Source organism: Phyllostomus discolor, chromosome 3, assembly GCF_004126475.2.
Source record: "Phyllostomus discolor isolate MPI-MPIP mPhyDis1 chromosome 3, mPhyDis1.pri.v3, whole genome shotgun sequence".
Lineage (NCBI taxonomy): Eukaryota > Metazoa > Chordata > Mammalia > Chiroptera > Phyllostomidae > Phyllostomus > Phyllostomus discolor.
In genome coordinates this window covers 55,639,403-55,662,639 of record NC_040905.2, presented here as the reverse complement: position 1 = coordinate 55,662,639, position 23,237 = coordinate 55,639,403, and the positions used below count along the sequence as shown (strand labels likewise).

The window sequence follows — 23,237 nt, the reverse complement described above, 5'->3', positions numbered from 1 at the left end:
CACTAATTTGGTGTAGGCAATAAAGGTGCTAGTTCAGAAAGCACAGACAGTCCCAAACAAGATGGATGCAAAGCAGCCCACTCCAGGACACATCATAATTAGAATGCCAAACATTAAAGATACTCTTAAAAGCAGCAAGAGAAAAGCAGTTATCTACAGGGAACTTCCCATAAGACTGTCAGGTGATTTCTCAAAAGAAACTTTGTAGGCTAGAAAGGATTGGCAAGAAACATTCAGAGTCACAAAGAGCAGGGACCTACAACCAAGATTGCTCTACCCAGCAAAACTATCATTTACAATGGAAGGGCAGATAAAGTGCTTCCCAGACAAGAAAAACCCTAAAGGAATTCATCATCACCAAGTCATTTTTTAAAATATTTTTTTTATTTCTTTTCAGAGAGAGGGAGAGACAGGTCAGTTGGCTGCCTCTTGCACACCTCCAACTGGGGACCTGGGCCACAACCCAGGCATGTGCCCTGACAAGGAATTGAACATGCAATCTTTCAGTTTGCTGGCCAGTGCTCAATCCACTGAGCCACACCAGGCAGGGCATCAAGTCATTATTATATGAAATGTTAAAGGAACTTACGTAAGGAAAAGATCAAAACTATGAATAATAAAATGGCAAAAAATACATATCAATCAATAATTGAATTAAAAACAAACCAAGCAAACAAGAACAGAGATAGAATCATGGATTTGGAGAACGTTTTGATGGTTGCCAGATGGGAAGGGGATGTGGGAGCGTGGGTGAAGAGATGAGGGGATTCAGAAGTACAGGTACGGTAGTTAGAGAATACCCATGGGGATGTAAAGTAAAATATAGGAAGTAGAGTAGCCAAATAATGTATATGCATGACCCACAGACATGAACAATGGTGTGGAGATTGCCGGAGGGACTTGGGGGGATACTAGTTGGAGGGGGACAAATAAAGAATTGGGACAACTGCAATAGCATAATCGGTAAAACACAATGTTTAAAAAAAACCTTGACTATTTATACACACGATTCTCTACTTGAACATAATGAAAACTGTTCCGTTTTTAAAACATCATGACGGGTGATGAGAAGTGGATACTTTAATGTGGAATGGAAGAGGTCATGGAGCAAGTGAAATGAACCTATACCAACCACACCAAAGGCTGGTTTTCATCCAAAGGAGGTGATGTTGTACATATGGTTTGATTGGGAGTGCTATATTAAGAGCTCCTTTTGGAAAGTCAAACAATTACTTTCAACAAGTACTGCTCCCAGTTAGGCCAACTGAAAATAGCACTCGACGGAAAGCATCCAGAATTAGTCAACAGAAAACACATAATCCTCCATCAGGATAATACAAGATCACATGTTTCTTTGATGACCAGGCAAAAACTTAACAGTGTGTCTGGGAAGTTCTGGCCATATTCACCATACAGTGCTCCTTTGGATTTCTGTTTATTTCAGACTTTACAAAATCCTCTTAATGGAAAAACTTTTAATTCGCTGAGATACTACAAAGGGCACCTGGAACAGTTCTCTCAAAAAGAAAATTAAGTTTTGGGAAGATGGAGTTATGTGGTTGCCTGAAAGATGGCAGAAGGTAATGGAACAAAACAGTGAATATGCTGTTCAATAAAGTTATTGATGAAAATAAAAAGTATCTTTTATTTTTACTTTAAAATCAAACTAACATTTTGGCTAGCCCAATACTTTAGGTATAGTTTTTGTGTGTGTGTGTGTGTGTGAGTAACTTACTGTTAATAAGTATATTTATGGTATTATATCATAAAAAGATTTTGTTTCCTTATTTCAAAACAATGTGTTATATAGATATTAAATAAATTTGGTAAATAGCTCAACAAGAAATGTTACTATCTTAACTAGTACAGGAAGTCTATAAGTGATCTCAAAATATATTTAACCACAGTTGTCAGTGAGTAACTCCAAATGGGGTGATACCACAGTGTAGTTATTTCTCCTGTCTCTTAAAAAGAGATTATATTCTGACATATATATCTAATGCTAATAAAAGTCTGTTTTCTTTTTAGGAGGTTTTTGTTCTACTACCATGTACTATTTGGGCTTACATATAAATGTAATAAAGTACATCTTCTTCTAAATGTTCGGTGTAACAAGCAGTTGAGATTTGAGTTGAAACATGATGATGATTCCACAAAATAGAATCCCAAAATAGACTCCAGTTGGTTCAGCAAACTGTTGCTTAATTTCTTGGCCAGGAATGAACTGTTAGACACTAGGGTTATTGCTAGAAAATACTCAGGTTTTTTCTTTTTAGAGGGAGAATATGAGTGTTAGAAGAGATCATCATTAACATTTCGCTCTTATTTTGATTCATAGGTTGTAGATATAATCTCAGTGCATGAGATTAAAAAGGTTAGTAAGAGCATACTGATGTACTTGGTACATTGTGAATTTGTATGTACTTTAGGTTCTATTAGACTCTAGGATATAATGTTCTTTTTACAGAATGAGGAGTACATTGTAGATCAAAACTTTATTAAAATATAGATTGATTCTAAAATGTTAACTTTTTATCAAGTACAATATATATAGTTTATATAGACAAAAAGTACTAAAAGGGTTATATTAAAAACCACTTCGGCCCTGGCTGGCGTAGCTCAGTGGATTGAGCGCAGGCTGCCAACCAAAGTGTCACAGGTTCGATTCCCAGTCAGGGTACACGCCTGGGTTGCAGGCCATGACCTCCAGCAATCACACATTCTCTCTCTCTCTGTCTCTGTCTCCCTCCCTTCCCTCAACCCCCACCCCCCCCAAGGGAAAAAAAAAAAAAAACACTTCTTCCGGTCCTGTTTTAGCTGTTAATTCTGGCTTTTAAAAATCTTCATATTTTAAAATATAATGCTTATACTACTGTTTCATCAGTCATGATAGATGAGGACTTTTTTTTTTTCATTAAACTATGCTCTCCTTTATGTTCTTAAACTTCACAATTTCTGCTGAAATTAGTATTTGGTGATTATACCCATATGTCTTGGGATTCTTGTCTTTCCTTTCGTATCTAAGAGTCAGACACTAAAACGCAAAATTTGGAAACTATGTAAGTAGGGCTTGTTTAGCTTCACTGAAGAATGACTTGGTAATGCTGAAGCTGCTTTTGTTTTAGGTAGCTGGTAATGTCATTTACCTGTTGGTCTTTTCTTTGGACCTTTGGTTTCCGTAGAGTTTCTAATCTCCTGCCTGGAGTGTATAAGCCTGTTGCACATGTTTCATATGTGAGTATACCTTTGAGTATGTTGACTTTTTTCCTTTTATTTGTTGTTGAAATGCAATTTTCTGTCTTTTACTCCCATCCCAGCCAACGCCCCCAGCCCTCCCCATCTCCCTCCCATTTCCACCACCCCGCCCCCCCCACCTCTAGTTTTTGTCCATGTGTCCTTTATACTTGTTCCTGTAAACTCTTCCCCTTTTCCCCTGAAATTCCCTCCCCTCTCCCCTCTGGTCATGTTGACTTTCACTTAATCTTTCTGTTTTGAGTGCCACTGCCTTAATCTAAACTCTGTTGTATGAGATTCAGTTTCTTCAGAGGCTAAGTCTTAGACTTGTGCTGGAGTCAGAGTGGAGTCTGTTACCTGGCTGCACCGGAAAGTAGTAGGAGAGGGAGGCTGGAAATCCAGTTTCTACTTACATAGAGCACAACTCATACCTCTGTTTTTGGTTTATACTACATTGCTGTGTTTTGTAGTCTTGTACCTCTTAGATTACATTTGCTTGGGAAAGGTTAAAAATTCAAACACAATTCAGAATTGTATCCAAAGTGAAGTTAACTTAGCTCTTTTGTCCTTGTGTACATTTCCATATTCCTTTTTGATATTAGAAGTATGGTATTTTATTCAGTTATATAGAAAATACCGAGTTATTGCTGAGAACTACTAAGATCTCCAATTTTCATAACAGCCCTCTGAAGTGGTGGATGTATTAGTTGCATTTTACAAATAAACAAAACAAGGGAAGGTTAATGAATTTTACATGGAGGATCTCATAGTAAGAGTAGAACCAAGATTCCTCCAGGCAGTCTAGATTGAGAGAATGCTGTCTTTACAACTCTGTCACACTACACTATGATATGCTTGGCAAGTAAATTATAGTAGTGAGTGCTGTGAGTTTAGAACAGGAAGATAGGTCTGGGATGGAGAGGTCAAGGTAAATTTCCTGAAGGATGCAGAGCTTGAGTTGAATCTGATTAGGTAGGTGGAAGGGAAAAGGGTAGTTCTGATAATAGGTTATCACCCAAGACTGTATAGCTGTTACATTTAGGAGATGGTAAATACACCATTCTGGTTTAAGTGGAGTTTTTGGAACTATTGAATGAAAACTTAAACATATGGTCATAATGAGATGACAGTATTACGTAACAGAATATTGTATGTGTGTTTTACATTGTGGATTATGGGAAGGTTCTATTCTTTCATAGGACTCAATAAAAACTTGATTTTAAGATTTATCCAGTATTATCCTCAATGTGAATTGAGGATGCAGGGATTATAACACTTTAGATGTTTGTGGTATAGGATTATATTAAAGTGTTAATGATAGAAGAAAGATTTTGTTTCATGGATAATGTACCTAATAATATGAGGTTTTTTAATTTTAGTGTTGACATTTTATAATTTATTTCTATGGTAAATTCTATTCTATGGTCTGGGCTTAGGGCCCTCAGGCAATGAAAGTGACCATAGCTAGGTCTCAAAAGCAGTTCAGTTGTGGTTCTGGGGTTTTTATATTTTGCTTTTTAGGTTTTTTTTCCTTTGTCTCCCAATATGTGAGCTCTTCCTTATAATGTCAAGAAAGAGATGGGCCTGTTGTGTTTGATACTTGTAGAAGGGACCACCAGCTTTATATCTTTATTTTTAAATTTTGGAGAAGAAATAGAAATATCAGATTTAGAGTACCCAGAAGGGAAAATTTTGAGCATCTCTATTCTAGACTCTTGCCACCACTCTTCTTAAACAGTGTTTTGTTTCATAAATTGCATCTTGAATATTGAAAGCTAGATGAAGTTTCTTTTAAGAATGTAAAATTGTTCTTAACTTGCTTTCTTAGAAAACTTGGTGCTCAGAGACAGATGTTCTACATCATTATTACAAAGACTCCTATTTGCATAGGGAAAAGTTTCAATAGTCCTATTTATATATAAATCAGATTATTTTATTTGTTACTAGCTTTTATATTTTTAACACTTTATCTGGCTTCAACTTTCACTGAAATGATAATATCACTTATTAATCATAAATAAAATGAGGTTATACTTTTTAAATTGCTTCATTTTTAAAATAATTGGGTAAATAGATTTATATATTTCTTCTATGAGGAGAACTTAGAAAGTTTCAGCAGAAAACTCTTAACTTTGTAGTTTTTCTTTATTGAATTGCTAAAAAATAAAATCATAATGTAAATTTAAAATACAGTGTGTTGGTATCTTGGTAAATTAGAAAACTATTACAAAAGCTTAGATTATACAAGGTAGTTTAGATTAATGCTTCGTAACCTTTTCTTCTGCCCACATGCACAGCCAGCTCCTGCCATTACAATCCTTGTGTTTTCACCTGGGTTAATAATAGCATGGCTTTGCACTGGTGGGGGTGCAGGTCCTGGCTTTTATCTCCCCTGGCTGGAGACTCTTGAGTACTGTCACAGTCCACTCTTAGATATATAGTCTTTATAATTTTTTGTCCTTAGAAAGTCTTTTTACTTTAAGCAACTACAGACTACCAGTATTTGTTTTTGATGTGAGTGCAAAAATGCAAAAACTCTGAAATGAATTACATTCATATAGAAAAGGAGGAAAACAGTAGGATGTATGCAATGATTAAGTTGAAAAGTTTTTAAAAACTCTTATTACATCTTAGAATGACATGGAAAGTAAATGCACTTTGCTAAACTCCCAGTAATCATTTTAACTGAAATTGATATCCTGCTATTAATTTGACAATCCTACTTAAGCTCAATATTACAAAATCATGCCAACTTCTGCAGTGATATAATATACTCTTGTTGCTTATAAATGATTTAGTAGCTATTAGCCAAAATAGGAGGAAGATTCACAAATATGTTTAGTGAAAACCTATTCTATGTGGATCAGCTTTTTTACTTCAATAGAGTATCAGATTTCTGTAATGTTCTATAGCCAGAGTACTGCAGAGTTAAACTGAGCAAGAGAACCTTCTGTTAAGGTGCTAAATACTTGGTGAGGGTAGTAATTATAAAGCAGTGGCATTTGCTTATTAGTTTTATTTCTTACATTAAAAAAGTAATTTGTACAAATATTGGACGTGTGTGTGTGTGTGTAACCTGAGTTATGGTAAATACAATAAAACATTTAGAATGAAAGTATCATACCAGATAAATATCTTCAGAAGATATATGCCAAAGTGCTATATGTGTTTTTTTGGTTATATGTATTCTAAAGCATCTATTCATTAAAACAAATATGAAAACATTTAGAAGTCTTTTTAATCAAAAAGTTCAGAGGTTATATCTAGTTTTTCATTATCTGGTTTTGTCTTGTCTTCGAGGCAAATGAGGTACTTTATAAAATCTAGCATTGTAAGTAATATCATTCTAATAATCTATTAATAAATATATCAAAAAGTTGAAACCATTTCTTAGTGCTGCAATTTTTAGATAGTACCTCCAACCTACATTTAGATTGTATTCTAAAATGCTTAAATATGTGTGTGTGTGTGTGTGTGTGTGTGTGTGTGTGTATTTTTTTTAAGGGAGAAAATAAATGACCCCCTCTAGGGAGGAGGCAAGATTAGCCCATGAAAATTCATTTGGTCCATATGTAGCTTACAAGACCGTACTGTTTCCAAGGAACATAATATTACTGCTAATAAGTAATTATAAAAACAATTTAAGAAAGTATTTATCATATATCATGGTATTTAAGAAAAAGCAAAGAGATGTGTGCAACAGGGAGCTAAGCTATAGTGGAATTTACTGAAGTGGAAACAGTGAAAGGTAGGTAAAGGGATGGTACTGAAAAATGAGGTGCTTGACTCAAGGAGGTTAATGAAGATACTTCCCATCACACACTCTTTTGAGAGCATGGTTGCCCCAGGGATATGTGGGTAAAAATGAGCTCTTCTTGTACTTTGAATGTTCTTTTTTTTGCAGGGTTTTTTTTTTTTTTCTTTTTTAATTCTCATTTGAGGACATGTTCATTGATTTTTTTTTTTTTTTTTTGGTGGGGGAGGAAAGAAACCTCAATGTCGGGGAAACATTAAATGGTTGCCTTTCATAAGTGCCTGGACCTGGGATCAAACACACAACCTAGGCATGTGCCCTGACCCAGAATTGAGCTGGTGGCCTTTAGGCATACAGGACCACCTTCCAGCCAACAAAGCCACACCAGCCATGGAAGTACTTTGTATTTTTTTGTTGTTTACAGTTTAAAGGGCAGCTATCTACCAAAGCTTTAGCCTTTGTAAAACCCAGAAATCCTTAAATTTATAGCCATGAGTGGAAAAGAATTAGTAGTTACCAATGATAAAAATAGATCTTAGACTAAAATCTTTCCTATATTGTTTCTGCTTTGAGGATATTGTCCCTGGGAAACACTGTTGTTTTTGATGCTGTTCTTCAAAAGGCCTACTTACCATTAAAGCATACAATTAATACTATTTCAGTTTACCTAAACTACTGTAAAACATTATTTCCATGGCAAAATCTGTTCACCGGTTGAAACCTACTGTGTGCCAGCCACTCTTCTTGGTGCTCTATGTCAGAGAACAAGAGACAAGAATCTTCGAAATTGTGGAGTTTACATTCTATTAGTGATTTATTTCCATTTGAAAGATACCAAAAAGTCATCTACCTTTCATACCACCAGGTTGCCTAACTTAGGATAAGTGCCATAGCTAGAAGCAGCTGAGACTCTAGATTTATATCCAGTATCCTAGGTAATATCTAACAATGGAGAATGGGAATAACTATATTAATCATTTTTAAATAGGTCAGCAAAGGGCAGCTTCCTTTTAAGAAGTAAAAACAAGAGTCCTTGTCCTTGCCCAGCCATTCCTGAATAAGAATCCTTCTGATTGTGAGACTGTTGGAGCTACTCACCTCTGTCATGGCAGCTCTATTTATGAGCACTTTCACGTATGACTGCTAAACTACCACATTATTTACATGCTGCATGCAGTTTGGTATAGCAATATAATACATTGTTAAGTGAAGAGACTGGATCCAGACTGGCTAGATTTTAAAATCCCACTGCCTGTAATCTAGCCATGTGATCTTGGGCAAGTTACTTAACCTGTCTGTGCCAGAGTTTTTAATCTGTAAAGTGGTGATAATAGCTGACTAATGTGAGGATGAAATGAGTTGGTTAGTAATGCCTAGCACTTAGCAAGTACTATATGACAGTTGTTATTATTTTTTATGTTTGACATTTAGTTTATGTAAAAGATGCTTTTATACACACACACACACACACACACACACATATATTTTTTAATTTTTTAATTTTTGGTTTTTGGCCAAGTACCTTATTTTGTTTGGTAGGCTTATACTTTTAAGGAGAACTATTTAGTATAATGGACATCTGGGTTCTAGTTTGGATCATCCACTGATTTGATCTTGATTTTATCAGTTGGGGGGGGTGGTCAGATAAAATTATCTATTTAATATTTTCATATAAAATTAAAATATTTTAAAATTTTAATAGGTCTTCATGTTGAACCTGTGGCTGTTTTTGAGTACTGATCTGGATCTTGTGTTTTGTTTAATCATACTTTCAAATGGTGACTCGGGTACTTAGTTTTTGTATTACAACTTACCAGTGGTTATTAGGAATTCTCAAATTTTGAGTTACTGAACGACTTACAGATGATTTAGATGATTTGTGTTTGTGTGTTTAATCAAAATGTAAATTACTTAATAAACCTGCCCAATAAAAAATAATTCCCTAATATGACCTCTACCATGGCTTTTCATGTCACGGATAACCTGTCATAAAATTATTCTAATAGCCTTCTAGTAAAATTTGAGTCAGGAAAACTAAAAATACATTCTTTTCCTAATTACAACTTAATCTGTATATGTGCACTTATTTATAAATGTTATAGACTTCATTTAGATTTGTTTCATTTTTATGTCTTGTATTCTAAAAGACTATTCAGATTTTCATTGTTTTTTTTTTTTTCACTTCTTTCCAAAGAGCACCTTTCAGATAAGCATGTTGTAGAATCAAAATAAGTGTTGTAGTCAAATTTGATTGGAATTCAAGTCCTGTAAAGATGGTTGTATTTAATTCCCACAAAGTTATTTGTGGTTTTTCCTGAACTTTTCCTTCTGCAGCAAAGTTCTATTTTCATTAACTACACACTATTTTAAAGTAAAAGATGGTGGTGAAAAATCAGTTTGTGTTACCTTTGGATTTTTTTTCTTCGTGAAAGCAATGGCAGTCTTGATTGTAACAGAAAACTATCTGGAATTTGGACTTGAAACAGGTAATTCATATAACTTTACAAGTCAGTTTTGCTTTATCTAGTGTTAATATTTTTGACTTCAGCATTCAAGTAAGTTTTATATCAGAAGTTTTTAAAATTAGGTTAGAGGTGCATATTTGTTAATGTTATAAATCACCTTCATTATTCTTAAGTAAGATCTTTCCTTTTTTGTTTGTTTTAGCTAAGTTTTTTGTTACCTTTCTTTAGAAATGCTGCACATTCCCTCATTTTTCTTTCTTATAGTTAAATGTGTTTCTGTAATGCTAAAGTTTATTCATATAAACATGCAAATCCTAATGCAAATTTTATGCATACTCATGGAATGTGGAAATATCAAAGGGATGGTTTTCAAAGACTGTTTCTGCTAATAACCAAATTTTATTGCATTATGGCATACTAATTAGCACATGAAAGAGCTAAACTAGTCACTTCAAAATTTAAGATGCTCTATTTTCTATCATCTTATTTCCACAGAAAGATTCTGTATTTTACCTAAGAATAATTTTTTTCCCTACAGGGTTTACAAATTTTTCAGACAGTGCGATGCAGTTTCTTGAAAAGCAAGGCTTAGAATCTCAGTAAGTTTTTCTCAAATTAAGCATTATTTAAATTTAAATGTTTCTATTTTTAGTAAAGTGGATTTACTATAAGTGGTTCTTTGTTTTTAATCAGTGAAGAGTTATTTAAGAAGGACTCACTTTTAGAAATATTCTTTCTTGTAATTTTTACTTTTGTATACAGTTAATATCTTTCATAGATTTTTACTTGGATTTGATTTAATTCTTCTACCACCAGAGATTAAACTTAAGTTTATATCTGAGTCACTTATCGAATTCTATGTTGAAGATATAGGTTGGATTGTTACAAATGTGGCTAAAGAGATGCCTGATTTAGTTTATAGTTTTTATAGTTCACTAAAATCTATTATAGATAATTGAATAAGCATAGTCTTTTTGTAGATGTTTACTATTTGTGTATTACTGTTATTATTGTGTTTTTTAAATGATTGATTAAAAGAAAGAAAAATTCCTAGAAGGTTAATTTTTAAAATGAATCAGCTTTCAAAATTTTTTTTATTTTTAGGGGTCCTGTTTCAAAACTTACTTTCAAATTTTTCCTCGCTATTTTCTGTTCACTCATTGGGGCTTTTTTGACATTTCCTGGATTACGCCTGGCTCAAATGCATCTGGATGCCCTGAATTTGACAACAGAAAAAATTACACAGTAAGCGGAAAATGTACATAAGCACATGCAGATAAATATATGTTTTCCATCTTAATGAAGGTATATTATTGTGATGAAATAAATTATTGTATTGGAAATTAATGAATAACTATTTGATGTCGCACTACTTCATCTTTCTACTATAAGCAAGTTTCTTGTATTCACTTCAAGATTTTAAGTCCGATGTCAAAAAAAATATAGCATCAATTGCCATATTGTTTTGCCTGTTAAAATGGAAGTGTCGTTATTTATGTTAATTCTTTTAAATTCAGGTCAATTTATGATACTGTAATCTCTACAACTGAACTAAGGATCTATGGAATATTTTATTTAAATTTGGTATGATTCTATTTAAATAATTTTATATTTTTATTTAAAATATTTAAATTTCTGAAAGTAAAATCTGTGTACATAAGAGTTTGTATAACTTGTTAAAATGACACATTGTTTTATTTCGAGATTGTTAGTAATGTACAGTATCAAATATCATAGACTACTTTCAACTATCAAAATCTATTTTGGTTCTCAAATGGAGAAATCATATTTGAAAAATATATACAGTTCAGAGCGCATTTACTGTATTCTTTGTGGTCGTCATAGATTTTGTTACTGTTGCTGTAGACACCACCTTGGCAGAATGACAGGTTTATATCTCCAATCATATGCACATCCGCATTCTCACCTCATCTTTTTGTTCTGCAGTAGTAGTCCAAGTTGAGAATAGTCCTTTTTGATATATGTATAGTCAATAAGTTTCTGAGTGATCATTTCCTAATCTTGCTGCTCTTTAAAACCCCACACTTAATGATGCCAGTTCTCTATATCTAGTCTTTTACAGTCATATCTTACCTATGTCATTGTCCTCTATTTTAATTTTGACATTGTTTTTGGCTTTTTCCTTACCTCCATTTTTTTACATATGCATTTCGTGTGTTTACCTATTCTCACCTCCTAGTACACACTCCTTTATCCCTCCCTCTTTTTCTTCCTTTTATTCAGCATGTTCTTGGCTATGTCCTGCCTTTCTCTTAAGCATCCTTCTCTCTAATGGCTTCTTTTAAAACAAAACCTGGTTCTCCCCACTTCCCTACACACACACTTCAGTCCACTAACCCCAGCATTGAGATTTAAATAAGCTGAAAGGGTGGGTGGAGAGGTGTCCTTCACCAGCTACTGAAACCGCTGTGGGCTGGTCCTTAATACTAGAGTGTTCCCTAGCAACACTGCATAGCTAATACTGCTGTTTCCTTCCCCAACATGGGATGGTTTACCCAGCCTGTGGGATGAAAGAACCACTTTATAAAAACCTTGAAAACATTTAGTGGTGGTTTGGGATGGGGGTGATGGCACACTTTAGTTTTCTTTTCAGTAAATATGGCTCCTTTTTAAGATTTTTCACATTGATGATTTGGAGTCTTATTTCCAGTTTATTGCACCCGCCACTCCACCCCCATTGTGTTGTAGCACTCTGCCTATATACAAGGGTGTGGACAAGCTAGTTCTGTTGTGAGAGTAGTATGACTGGCAACGAACAGCCACATTCTCCTCACCCCTGTGGCCAGGTACTACTAGTATTTGTTCTAAGGCCAGAGCTTAGAACCAGGGTTTCACCGTTCTCTGTCAGGTGTTTATGGTTCCCAGCCCCAGCCCTGTTTCTGCACATAGATTACTGCCATTTGCATTAAGGTAGGGGTGTGTATGTGTGTATTTCAAACTTTCCTATTTAGCCCTCTGGCATGGTTGATAGTGAAAGCAGAAGGTAATAAAATAATCTGAAGGATTTGTCTTTTAAAAAAAATAAGAAAAATTCCCTACTAGTCATCCATCTCTGTAGGGTACAAATTTGGGATAACAGTTATCAGAAACAGTGAAGTTATAGCTCATACCTTAAACCTTTTTCTGTACTATGGTATATTGCCTTGTTAGGAATAAGGTGAATTTCCTTAGTTAGTAAAGGATAGGGAAATTAATTCCTTGTATGTTTATAATACTCCAAGAAGAAATGAAAAATATGAGAATCCCTTATGATTTTAACAACTTAATCAAAACAATATACAATATAAATGCAAACAGGTGATTGTATTTTGAGAGGTTCCTCAGTTATGATTGTTGTAGTAAGTTATATCTGCTCTATGCCTCTAGTATTATGGACCTTGCTAATCTCCATCTCTTATTTGTCAATAATGAGGCATTTTGTTTCAGCAACACTGAAAAGTATCGAAAGCGGACTCCTGTATAACAAAAACTCTTTGGATTCCTTGACCATGTAGAATTAGAGAATCATTTAAGTATCTGTACCTTAAATCAGGGAGTAGGAGGGGATCGTTGACACTAGAATAGAAGTGAACCGATTTAGATTTTAGTGCTATATCTGCCTCTGACCTGTAATATTGCCATGAGTGAGTCATTTAACTTTCCTGGATATAAATGTTCTTTTCTGAAAAATTAAGACAATAAAGTAGTTTTATAAGGGCTCAAATCATTGTTAAGTGATCACGATAAATGTAAAATAATCATGACAGTAATACCTTAAATATGTAGAATACTGAAATAAGTTTTTACCTTCATTTTATAAGTCCCAAGTTTCTGCAGTTTATTAGTGTATTTTGTTTCTGGATTTTTATGTTTATTTCTTACATACTTTCAGAACATTACTTCATATCAACTTCTTGGCACCTTTATTTATGGTTCTGCTCTGGGTAAAACCAATCACCAAAGACTACATTATGAACCCACCATTGGGTAAAGAAAGTATCCCTTTGTAAGTATGAGTATTTGAAAGCTAATTCTTGTTTCATTATATAATCTAAAATGTTTTATACTGTATTTAAGTTTTTTAAAGAGAATATTAGGACACTATTTTTAAAACAATAAAAATGCTAAAAGATGTGTTATAAAATTAAAACTACAGGTCATCATTTAATTCTTTGGAATATTTATAAATGAATGTGAATAAGTATTACCCTGCATTAACATTATTTCATATACTCGTAAGTTTTTCTGCTTTTTCACTTACTGTCCAGTTGTTATTTGACATTTTCCTGTTGTAATTGTATCTGTTTAGATACAGTTCTTTTATTTTTTTAACTGTGAAAATCATGGAGGAAAAATAATATAAATTGAAATTCATATATGAAACCCCCATAGTAGTTAACATTTCCATGTTTGCTTCACCCTTTGTTTGTTTTTGATGTAGTTTTTCAAGTAAATGAGAGACATAATATTGTTACTACTGAATACTTTAGTATGTACCTCTAAAAAATAAGGACCATTTCCTATATAACAATATTTTCATAACATCTATCAAAATTTAAAAATAATGCCTTAACATTATTATCTAATATTAGCTCATATTTCCCCAATTAGACAACAATATTTTAACATAAGAAGATGGTAAGGAAACATAGGAACAATTTATTAGAAGGCATTAATAACTGTACTTGATATGTTAACTCATTAACCTTGTAAAATGATATTAGGGTAATAGAAAGAATCATAGAGAGCTGGTTTACATCCCAGTTCTGATCTTCACTAAAACTGTCACTTGGGGGGATTATTTTACTTTGCTGAGCCTCTGTTTCCTCCTCTGGAAAAGGAAGATAATAGTATCTACCTCACAAAGTTATTGGAATTAAATGAAAGAACACATGTAATGCAGCCAGCTGGAAGTAAGTGCTTAATAAATTTTCCTTTCTCTGCTTTGCCTCATCAAAATTAAAATAGAAAACCTTTACTAGTCATTGACAGTACACATTTTATATTATGTATTTCTTTTAGATCCTGGTACAGATTTGTCTTGGAGTATATAATCAATGGTCACCATAACTTTTTTAAAAATTAATCTTAATTGAACTAAGGAAGTATCCTTAGAAGTCTTGATGTTATTTCCCCATACAAGTAAGCCTTAATGGTAACTTTAACTTGACAGATTCACTAAGTATTTAAAAATCAATCTCTCCCTCTCTCCTCCCAACCTTCCATCCCCCTCTGGAGCATGTCCTTGCCTTTCCAGTTTCTTCTTCCCTCAGGTGCACTACATTTGTCTTTCTCTTAAGCTCCAAAGGCCATTCTTTTGCCTGTGTAACTTGTTTCCTGAGCCCACACAGCCCGGCTGGTTCACTTCTTCCACAGCTTGCTTCTGCTTCTGTAACTTTCTAAATAAACTTTTGGTTGTATTTGAAAAAAATTAAAAAGTATATCCTAAGAATCCTAAGGTTCTAGACAAAATCTCAGAGAAACTTCTAACTCATATCTTTGATGCTGAAAGCATTCCATCTTTCTTTGAAATTTGATCATAGAAGTTGGATTTTACCCTCCTGTTATTCTCTGATTTTATATTTGCCTTAGTTTAATTAGGAAAATGCATTTATGATGTATCTATCATATTACCAATTATTATACTAGGTATTGATACTTTATTTTACCTCATTCTATAGTAATTCTGTATGTGATTGCTGTTCTTATCTCATTTTACAGACAAAGTAATGGCCTCAGAAGTTAAATAATTTGGCTAAGGTTATTCAGTCAGGTTTGGTATATATAAAGCATTTAGTGGTTAAACCAACATTCATTTCTCACTTTTAGCCTAACTAAAGTTTGTGCAGGTTAATGGCAAAAGCAATGCTTAATTGAAATGGGGATAATTTTTCCCTTGTGTAATTATTAAATTGTAGAAAGAATTTGTTGTACATAAAGACAGAGGATCTTTTTCCTATAATTTTGTTTTCTTTGTTCCATCCCCATTTCTGACCCTTTGCATACACAATTTAAACAAAATTATCGCCTTGTCTGTGCTCCATCCTGTTCTCTACTTGTCAGACCATTACATTAAATGATTAGACAGGTGATTTTTAATTTTTGTTTAAAATCCAAAGTTCGTTTGGTAGACTGAGAAAGAATGGCTGCCCATCAATCAAAGAAAATTAGATGAAGAAGAAAGCAAGTGACAGGTTTTTAACCTGTTACATGGACTAAATGGTTATGAAAAGCTCTTCATTTATAGTCAGAAGCAAAAATGGTTATAATGCTGTTTCAAACCCAAAATGTATTTAAATTCATCCTTGTGTTCTGATCTAGCATCAAAAAAATAAAATGTGGGCAAACAGTTTGTATGTGCTCGTGACCTTGTAGGAAAAAAACCAAGAGAGAACATGTACAGAGAAACCTAGAATGACTTGAGGAATTTGGAGAAATATCTTCTGCCTGGTCCTTACCTATGTATTTTATCCTGGCTCAGCCTCCTTCCTGGGATAGCCCATTAGATCAGCTTACCAAATCTTTATGAAGTTAGTCAAATAATCTGAATTATAAGGTACTAATTGATCACTATCATCCTGAATCCTGGATAAACTGAGAAATATTTTTTTTGATTCACTACTTTATTCTATTCCCTTCATTTGCATTTTTTGTCACCGTCAAAGTCTGTGTAATAGCTGTCTTCAGGATGCTACCAGTCAAGCCTCCTTGTTGCACAACTCCAGGGAACACAGTGTTGTCTAGAGCAGGGGTCCCCAACCTCTGGGCTGCAACCCATACTGGTTCGGACCTGTTAGGAACTGGGCCACACAGCAGGAGGTGAGCTTGAATGTAACGTGTTTGAATCATCCCAAAACCGTGACCCCAACACCTGTCCGTGGAAAAATTGTCTTCCACAAAATCAGTCCCTGGTGCCAAAAAGGTTGGAGACCGCTGGCCTATAGGGCTGTGGATGGCCTTGCATCTGGTGTTCTGACAGTCTCAGATGACTGTCTCCTCACTCTTACTATTCAGTATAATGGAAATGTATGGATAAAAAATTACTCCTTTATCTTTTCTAACCAACAGTGCTTTCCACAGGGACTTTTGTATCCATGTGCACTTACGACCTTGTAAAAAGGAAACCAAAAGAGAGGAAACATAATAAAGCCTCTGTTCCATCCCCACTTCTGACCTCCATTTCATAAATGGAGGTTCACACAAAACTACACTTTCACATCTTCCCTGCCTTTTCTGTTTCCTGTACTTTCAACTTCATATCCCTAGGCAGCTTCTCCTATATCGATTGTAGTTTTAGTTCCTTTTCTAGGTGCTTAAACTGGCAGAAGGAAGGGGTGATAACAGTACCTGTTTTGGGGGAAAGTGTTGTGAGGTGTTTTACCTTTTTCCGTGTGCTTTTTTAAAGTCAACCACTCTACCCGCATGGTCTTAAAAATTTGAGGGAGACCTTTGTATGTTCCAGATCCTACCTGGCAGTGCAGATCTGTAGTGCAGATCACTACACATTTCAACAGTCATATATTAAGTATCCAATATGTGCTAGGATTAGAATAGATGCCCAGCATGGCCCAGACATTACTTTCAAATTACAATATGGTCCTTTATTAAAGCAGAAGTCATGGTATTTTATGAACAGTAAACCTCAAAAGAACATCAGAATTATGTCTTCTTTCTAAAGTCCTTTAAGGAACTCTCACCAGTAGTCTAGTTTCTGAAAAAAATGTTCTTAGGGCACATCTCACCTACAGTCTTAAACTTAGCCTTGAGAAATTGCTTAGAAACTGAGCCAGCTTCAGCACATAGCAGATTAAATGACTTGGAGAGGAATCTGAAGCATCTTATTTCTTCATAATGTATCAGAAACTTGATTTTTTCCAGTGATCCTAAACAGGAACTCAGCAGATGAAAGATCTTATCCAAATATACAGATAATCAGAGAAAACCCTAACCATAACACAGGGTGGGGGAAAAGAACATTTATAGTTGTGAGTGTACGAAACACAGAGTTTATTCTTATCTTGCTTATTAATTGTATTATTTTCCATATGAACAACTGTAAACCTACTCTTGCCTGCAGATGAGTCATTGACTTGGCAGTTCCACAGGCAGTCGCCGGTGATTTCCCTCTTTCTTTCTCCTAGCCTCCGGGTTAAGAGCACCCAGCTCTTTTCATTTCACAGCCAATTTTTTTTCCTCGTGGGGGAGGGTAGACAGAGAAAAGAATCCCAAGTACTGCTCTACTTTTTGCTTTTAGATAACTGTTAGTACTTTCCTGTCATTCTACATTTGTCTATCTGGCTCTATTATGCAAGTGAGAGTATTACATAGGTAAGTTTATGGCGGAGTGGGATACTTCCGCTTTATACCTCCAACTGTAGCTAAGTGTAGGTTATATGGTGAACATTAACTAGCATACTAGCATAATGTGATCTTTGAGAGCACCATGTCAACTTTTTGATCTGTAGAATGACAGAAGCTACATTCGATACTCTGCGACTCTGGTTAATAATTCTGCTGTGTGCTTTGCGGTTGGCCATGATGCGTAGTCACCTGCAAGCTTACTTAAACTTAGCCCAGAAATGTGTGGATCAGATGAAGAAAGAAGCAGGGCGAATAAGTACAGTTGAGCTACAGAAAATGGTAAGTTTTATACTATAGTTAAAATGAAAAATAGCAAATACTATAAGAAAAAAATTTGATTTCCTTTAGTAGATTGTCATTTTGTTTTATAATATTTTATTACAAATAAATGGGATGATTTTACACAGACTCCAAAGAGACCTTGATCTGATTTTGCCACTAAGTGAAGAAAGGGTCTTAATTCCTTTTCCTGCCTTAAGTACTTTAAGTATCACACAGGTTCATGGTGTAAAGCTGTGGTATTTCTACTGTTGCTAAAATGAAACCCCTAATTGATATGAAAGACATTATAATATGTTGTCCAGCCTTTATGAATTAAAGCATAGTAAATATTAATTTTAGCAACTACATGTATCCCATTTAACATTATTCTAAAAAATTGAACATGAAACGTAAATATTTAACTTAATGGGGACTCCAGAGAAGGAAAGTGCCAGGAATCCATCTACCATTACCATCTACAGGTCCATGAACTGGACCTGTAACCTGTCATGTTTTTTTTTTAAGAGATTTGGTGTTAGAGCTCCTGTTACTGACTCTCATTTATAAATCAGGAGTGTTTTCTCTTTTATATATTTTCATACTCCATAATTAAACCTTAGTCGAATATGCTCATCGAGGATGGGGAGTTAATGTTTCTGTTTAGAAGAGGTTTATGCTCATATTTGACTCTGCCTGTTACTGTTACTTAGTTTGATTTTTTTAGGTGTCTGTCTTTAGAGATTTTTATCATTTCGTTTTATATTTGAAATGTAAGTGAATATATACTGTTTGAATTTTAGTGGTATTTGTTCCAATTTATATTAATCACTTAAGAACTTTTTTAAGGAAACTATTTTAATATTTTTACATTTTAAAAGACTTATCTTCAAACTGAGCCTTTCTGAAGTCAGTTTGGGGGCATTTATAATGAAGTACAAACTTATTACCATTTAGCTTTTGCAAGAAAAGATTATCTTTTAAACAATTCAGTTTGACAACTATTTGAAAGTGTAATTCACTTGTAACATGTCAGCTATACTAAACACTGAGAATGTTGTTGGTTGCAGGTGGCTCGAGTCTTTTACTACCTTTGTGTCATTGCACTGCAGTATGTGGCACCTCTGATTATGCTGCTTCACACAACCCTGCTGTTGAAAACACTAGGTAGGCCTGCCCTGGCTACTGGGAATTGTGTTGTTTTACTCTCTGCCTGTAATTAGTGATGCTTCCTGTTACTTACAAATAAATATGCCTGTTAAAGTTGTTTCTTTAAATGTTTGAAGAGGAAACAGAAAGTTGTTGATGCTTCATTTTACGTCTGAAAACTCAGGTGTGGTTTTATGTTATGCTTTACTGTAAAAGTCCTGTATTAAACGTTAATTCCCAGATTTACTGAATAACTTAAGTGAGCACTGTTGATCTCACTTTGTATTATAAAAGGACTACTTAAGGTTTTGTAAGACTTAACATTCAAATTATTACAAGGTACTTGTAAACTTACATGAATTACAGAATCTTTTGGAGAGTTCTACTTCTTAGATAACTTATGTTTGAAGAGTAAAGATTTCTCCATGGAAGAACAAAGTTCTCCTATAAGTCTGTTTACTAAGTCCCTGTGTAGTGTTATTCAAGAACTATCCATTATTGTATTAATCATTTTCCTTGGTGCCCAATGTGGAAGTTTAAGAAGGTAAATGAACTAAAAGTATTATTTGGGTTGGCTTAGTAGACCACAGAGCTGATGATAGATGGAAGTTTTAGGAATCTCTCAAACAAAGGAATAGCTCAATTGTAAATTATGTGATTCATATCCTATCCAGCATTGGAAAGTATGTGATGAAAAAATTTCTAGAAGCTATTAATAGTCTCTCATGTTGAAATCGTAGATAGTTTCTGAGAAAGAAATTTATTCTGATATTCTAGAGGAAGAAAAGATTTCTAAGAAGTTACTGAGTCTGTCCCTTTCACTTCAGTAGAGGTAGTTGATTCATGTATTATATAAGGAAAAATGTTTTTATTATTTTATAAGATTTTAGTGCAGTTATTAAAAGTAAATTGGACTTACAGCTCTTCCTTGTACTTTTACTGATGAGGCCAGATGTAATCTGGTCAAGTTAAATGAATTTTTTCCAAGATGTCAAAAGATTATTATTTTACTTTATTTTTAACATAAAATAATTTGTTGTGCCACTAAAATTCTTATTCTTAATTTCATATGTAAGTTAAAGAATTTTTATTTTTAATAGGTTTTGGAATCAGTTGCTTTTCAAGTTTTACTTGTTTTGAATTTTCTAGGTAATCATTCCTGGGGCATTTATCCAGAATCTGTCTCTACCTTGCCAGTGGATAATAGTCTACCCTCCAGCTCTGTTCATTCTGAATTACCATCCACTGATGGGAAGATGAAGGTAACTGTTACACAAATAACAGTGGCACTGAGCAGCTTAAAAAACATTTTCACCCCTCTGCTCTTTCGAGGACTTCTGTCTTTCCTTACCTGGTGGATTGCTGCTTGTCTCTTTTCTACAAGCCTTTTTGGGCTTTTTTATCACCAGTATCTCACCGTGGCATGAATCTCAGTTAACAAAAAAGAATATCCAAGTCACACTTTGGATTCAAATATTTGTGCCCTTGAAGGGCTGACAAAAACCAGAAGAAAGCAAATACAAAGGAAAAAAGAAACATATCAGAATAACTTGTTTGAAATGCTTCCTCTGTGTTCTCAGGGTGAATTAATGGGATAATATGTAAAATTACAGAATAGATTGTTAAGTGTTATACTGTGGCATTGGAAATTTTAACTCCTTGTATTAACTGATGTAAGAGGGCTATCTAGAAGGGTAATATATCTGATTACCTTGGTTTACAGAAACCTCTGAAACAGTTTTTGAAGCTTTTCATATGACTCCAGTTATTAATTGCTCTTAATGGTATTAAGGTACTGTTAATACTCATGTGGCTGCCTGTAGAACACTCTTTAAACTGAGCCATGTTCCATAGGAGGTAAAGGAGCTAAAAGTTGCTTCTGTTGGTAATACATTACTCAATCTTCCAACAACAGTAACAGAAAACCCAACAGAAGGAAAGAAAATAGCTACTGTATATTACAGTAAAGAAAGCTGCATAGTAATTTTAAATTTTAATGGAGATGTACATGCTTAATATCTACAAGTACTACTGCTTGAGAGTAGCGAGAATATTGTTTAACAGTGGACTCTGTACAACTTGAGGGATCTCATAAAATGACTGGCTATATGAACATTTGTTATCTTGCTGTTAGGTATGGGCCTCCCATATTTTATTTTATTTTATGATCCTAAATAATTCTTTTTAATAATTAAAAATATTTATCAATATTGATCAGACTTTTTAAAAATTACTTTGTAATCCTGCTGATGACCTGTATGTATTGTATATATTATATATTAAATATATAATATATTGAGATTATAAAAGATGAAAATATTGGATCCTTGTAATGTTTTAAGTTGCTGAATGTATGTTAAAACATTATTGAATGGGATGTATTTGTATCTAGAAACTTTTCTTTTTGGAATGAAATTAAAATACATTTTGAAAGTTTATTTGAGCATGCAACTTATTTGTGTTGCCTGTGTGAGAGTGGTTATAGTTTATAAATACTTAGGTGATTTCTCCCAAATAAAAATTTTTTTCTGTCAGTTTCAAAAGTCAGTGGAAAGATTAGTTCAGAATCTTTCCACTCTGAACTAATCTGCGGGCATCATTTAAATTTGTGCTAAATAGGACTGGTTTTACATTTGTAGTGCCCAGAATTAGAAATGTTAAATTTGTATTTTATAGTTCAGAAATTGAGGTGAGTTGATTGAAAAATGTAAAATAAAAATAAAATTAATAAAAACTTGATTTTAAAAATAGTAAAATTCTTTGTAATGCTTTTTACATCTAAAACCCAAGGTGAAGGGTTACAGTTATAAAAGGAATGAATTTAGATAAACAGGTTTGTTTTTTCTAACAAGTACTAGAATTTATAAATAAATATCCTTCCATATAACTGTCTTTAGAGGCTATATATTATGTTTTAGTGATATTGTTACTATTGAAAGCAATGTTGAAACTTCTTTTGGAATTACTTTCAAGGCGTGTGGTTCACTTTTATTTTAATAATCTCAATACAGCAAATTCTGTATTTTGGTGTAGATTAAATATTTTAGAAATAACTAATGTTTTAAAAGACTGAATAATAAGTGCCTAAGTTGGGTAAAACTCTTGGGGTGAAATGAATTGTAGATATAGCCTAAAGATACTCCATGTGTATTTTCAAAAGAGCATTCCATATATATCTTGAAATATATTAGCATCAGTAAAATAAGTAGCTTATAATAAGATTACAGCAAAGCATAACATTTATTTTGTATATGAAAGTTCTCACATGTTGGACTTGAAAAGACTCTCACCTGGTATAACCATTCTTATTAAAAAACTAGTGTATATTTGAAAACTTATTATTAAAGTTATTGTTTTTTAGTTTCAGAGGTTGTACAATGGATTTTTGTGGGGGAAAGACAGAATTTTAAAATACTATTGTTTCACGCTTTTTAAATTTGAAATCTCCCTTGGTATACTGGTTTTACACAAGCTGAACATTAATTTAAGTAATGGATTTGGTTTAGTTTTTTTTTTTATTTCCATCTTTCAAAGCAAATTAGAAGACAAAGGTGATTATAACTACTAACTAGTTTATTTATGCATTTTGTCTTTGTAACAAGAATTATGTTCTTTAAGTGTAAAAGGGTTTGTACTTCATGTAAACCAAATATTTTTAATTGAGATACAATTGACATATAACATTATGTTAGTTTAAGGTGTACAGCATAGTTATTTGATATATGTATATATTGCAAAATGGTTCCAAATAGTATTTTAACAGCCTGAATTAGAATTTAGTAGACTTCTTTTTTTAAAAAATTATATTATATTGATTATGCTATTAGAGTTGTCCTGATTTTTCCCCCTTTGTGCTTCTCTACCCAGCATACCGCACTCCCTCAGGCAAATCCCCCACTATTGTTCGTGTCCATGGGTCATGCATATAAGTTCTTTGGCTACTCTATTTCCTATATTGTACTTTACATACCATGGCCATTCTGTAACTGCCTATTTGTACCTCTTGATCCCCTCAC

At 33.7% G+C, this 23,237-nt stretch overlaps 1 protein-coding gene across 7 annotated transcripts in view; it reads left to right on the top strand.

The window, feature by feature from the left end:
- The window catches only part of TMEM161B (transmembrane protein 161B), a 74,443-nt gene extending 52,784 nt beyond the window's left edge, over positions 1-21,659 (top strand). For 2 of the 7 annotated variants that reach the window (XM_036020504.1, XM_036020501.1), the window contains 7 exons: positions 9,323-9,474; positions 9,992-10,052; positions 10,558-10,698; positions 13,346-13,459; positions 17,919-18,093; positions 19,143-19,239; positions 20,371-20,650. In XM_036020504.1, coding sequence (XP_035876397.1) covers positions 9,323-9,474; positions 9,992-10,052; positions 10,558-10,698; positions 13,346-13,459; positions 17,919-18,093; positions 19,143-19,239; positions 20,371-20,648 — 1,018 coding nt within the window. In that variant the 3' untranslated portion in view covers positions 20,649-20,650. Of the gene's footprint in view, positions 1-3,003; positions 3,235-8,506; positions 8,776-9,322; positions 9,475-9,991; positions 10,053-10,557; positions 10,699-13,345; positions 13,460-17,918; positions 18,094-19,142; positions 19,240-20,370 lie in introns of those variants that run through there. The other 5 variants (XM_036020505.1, XM_036020506.1, XM_028517333.2 and 2 more) reach the window with 5 other exon arrangements.
- The last annotated feature ends 1,578 nt before the right edge of the window (positions 21,660-23,237 follow it).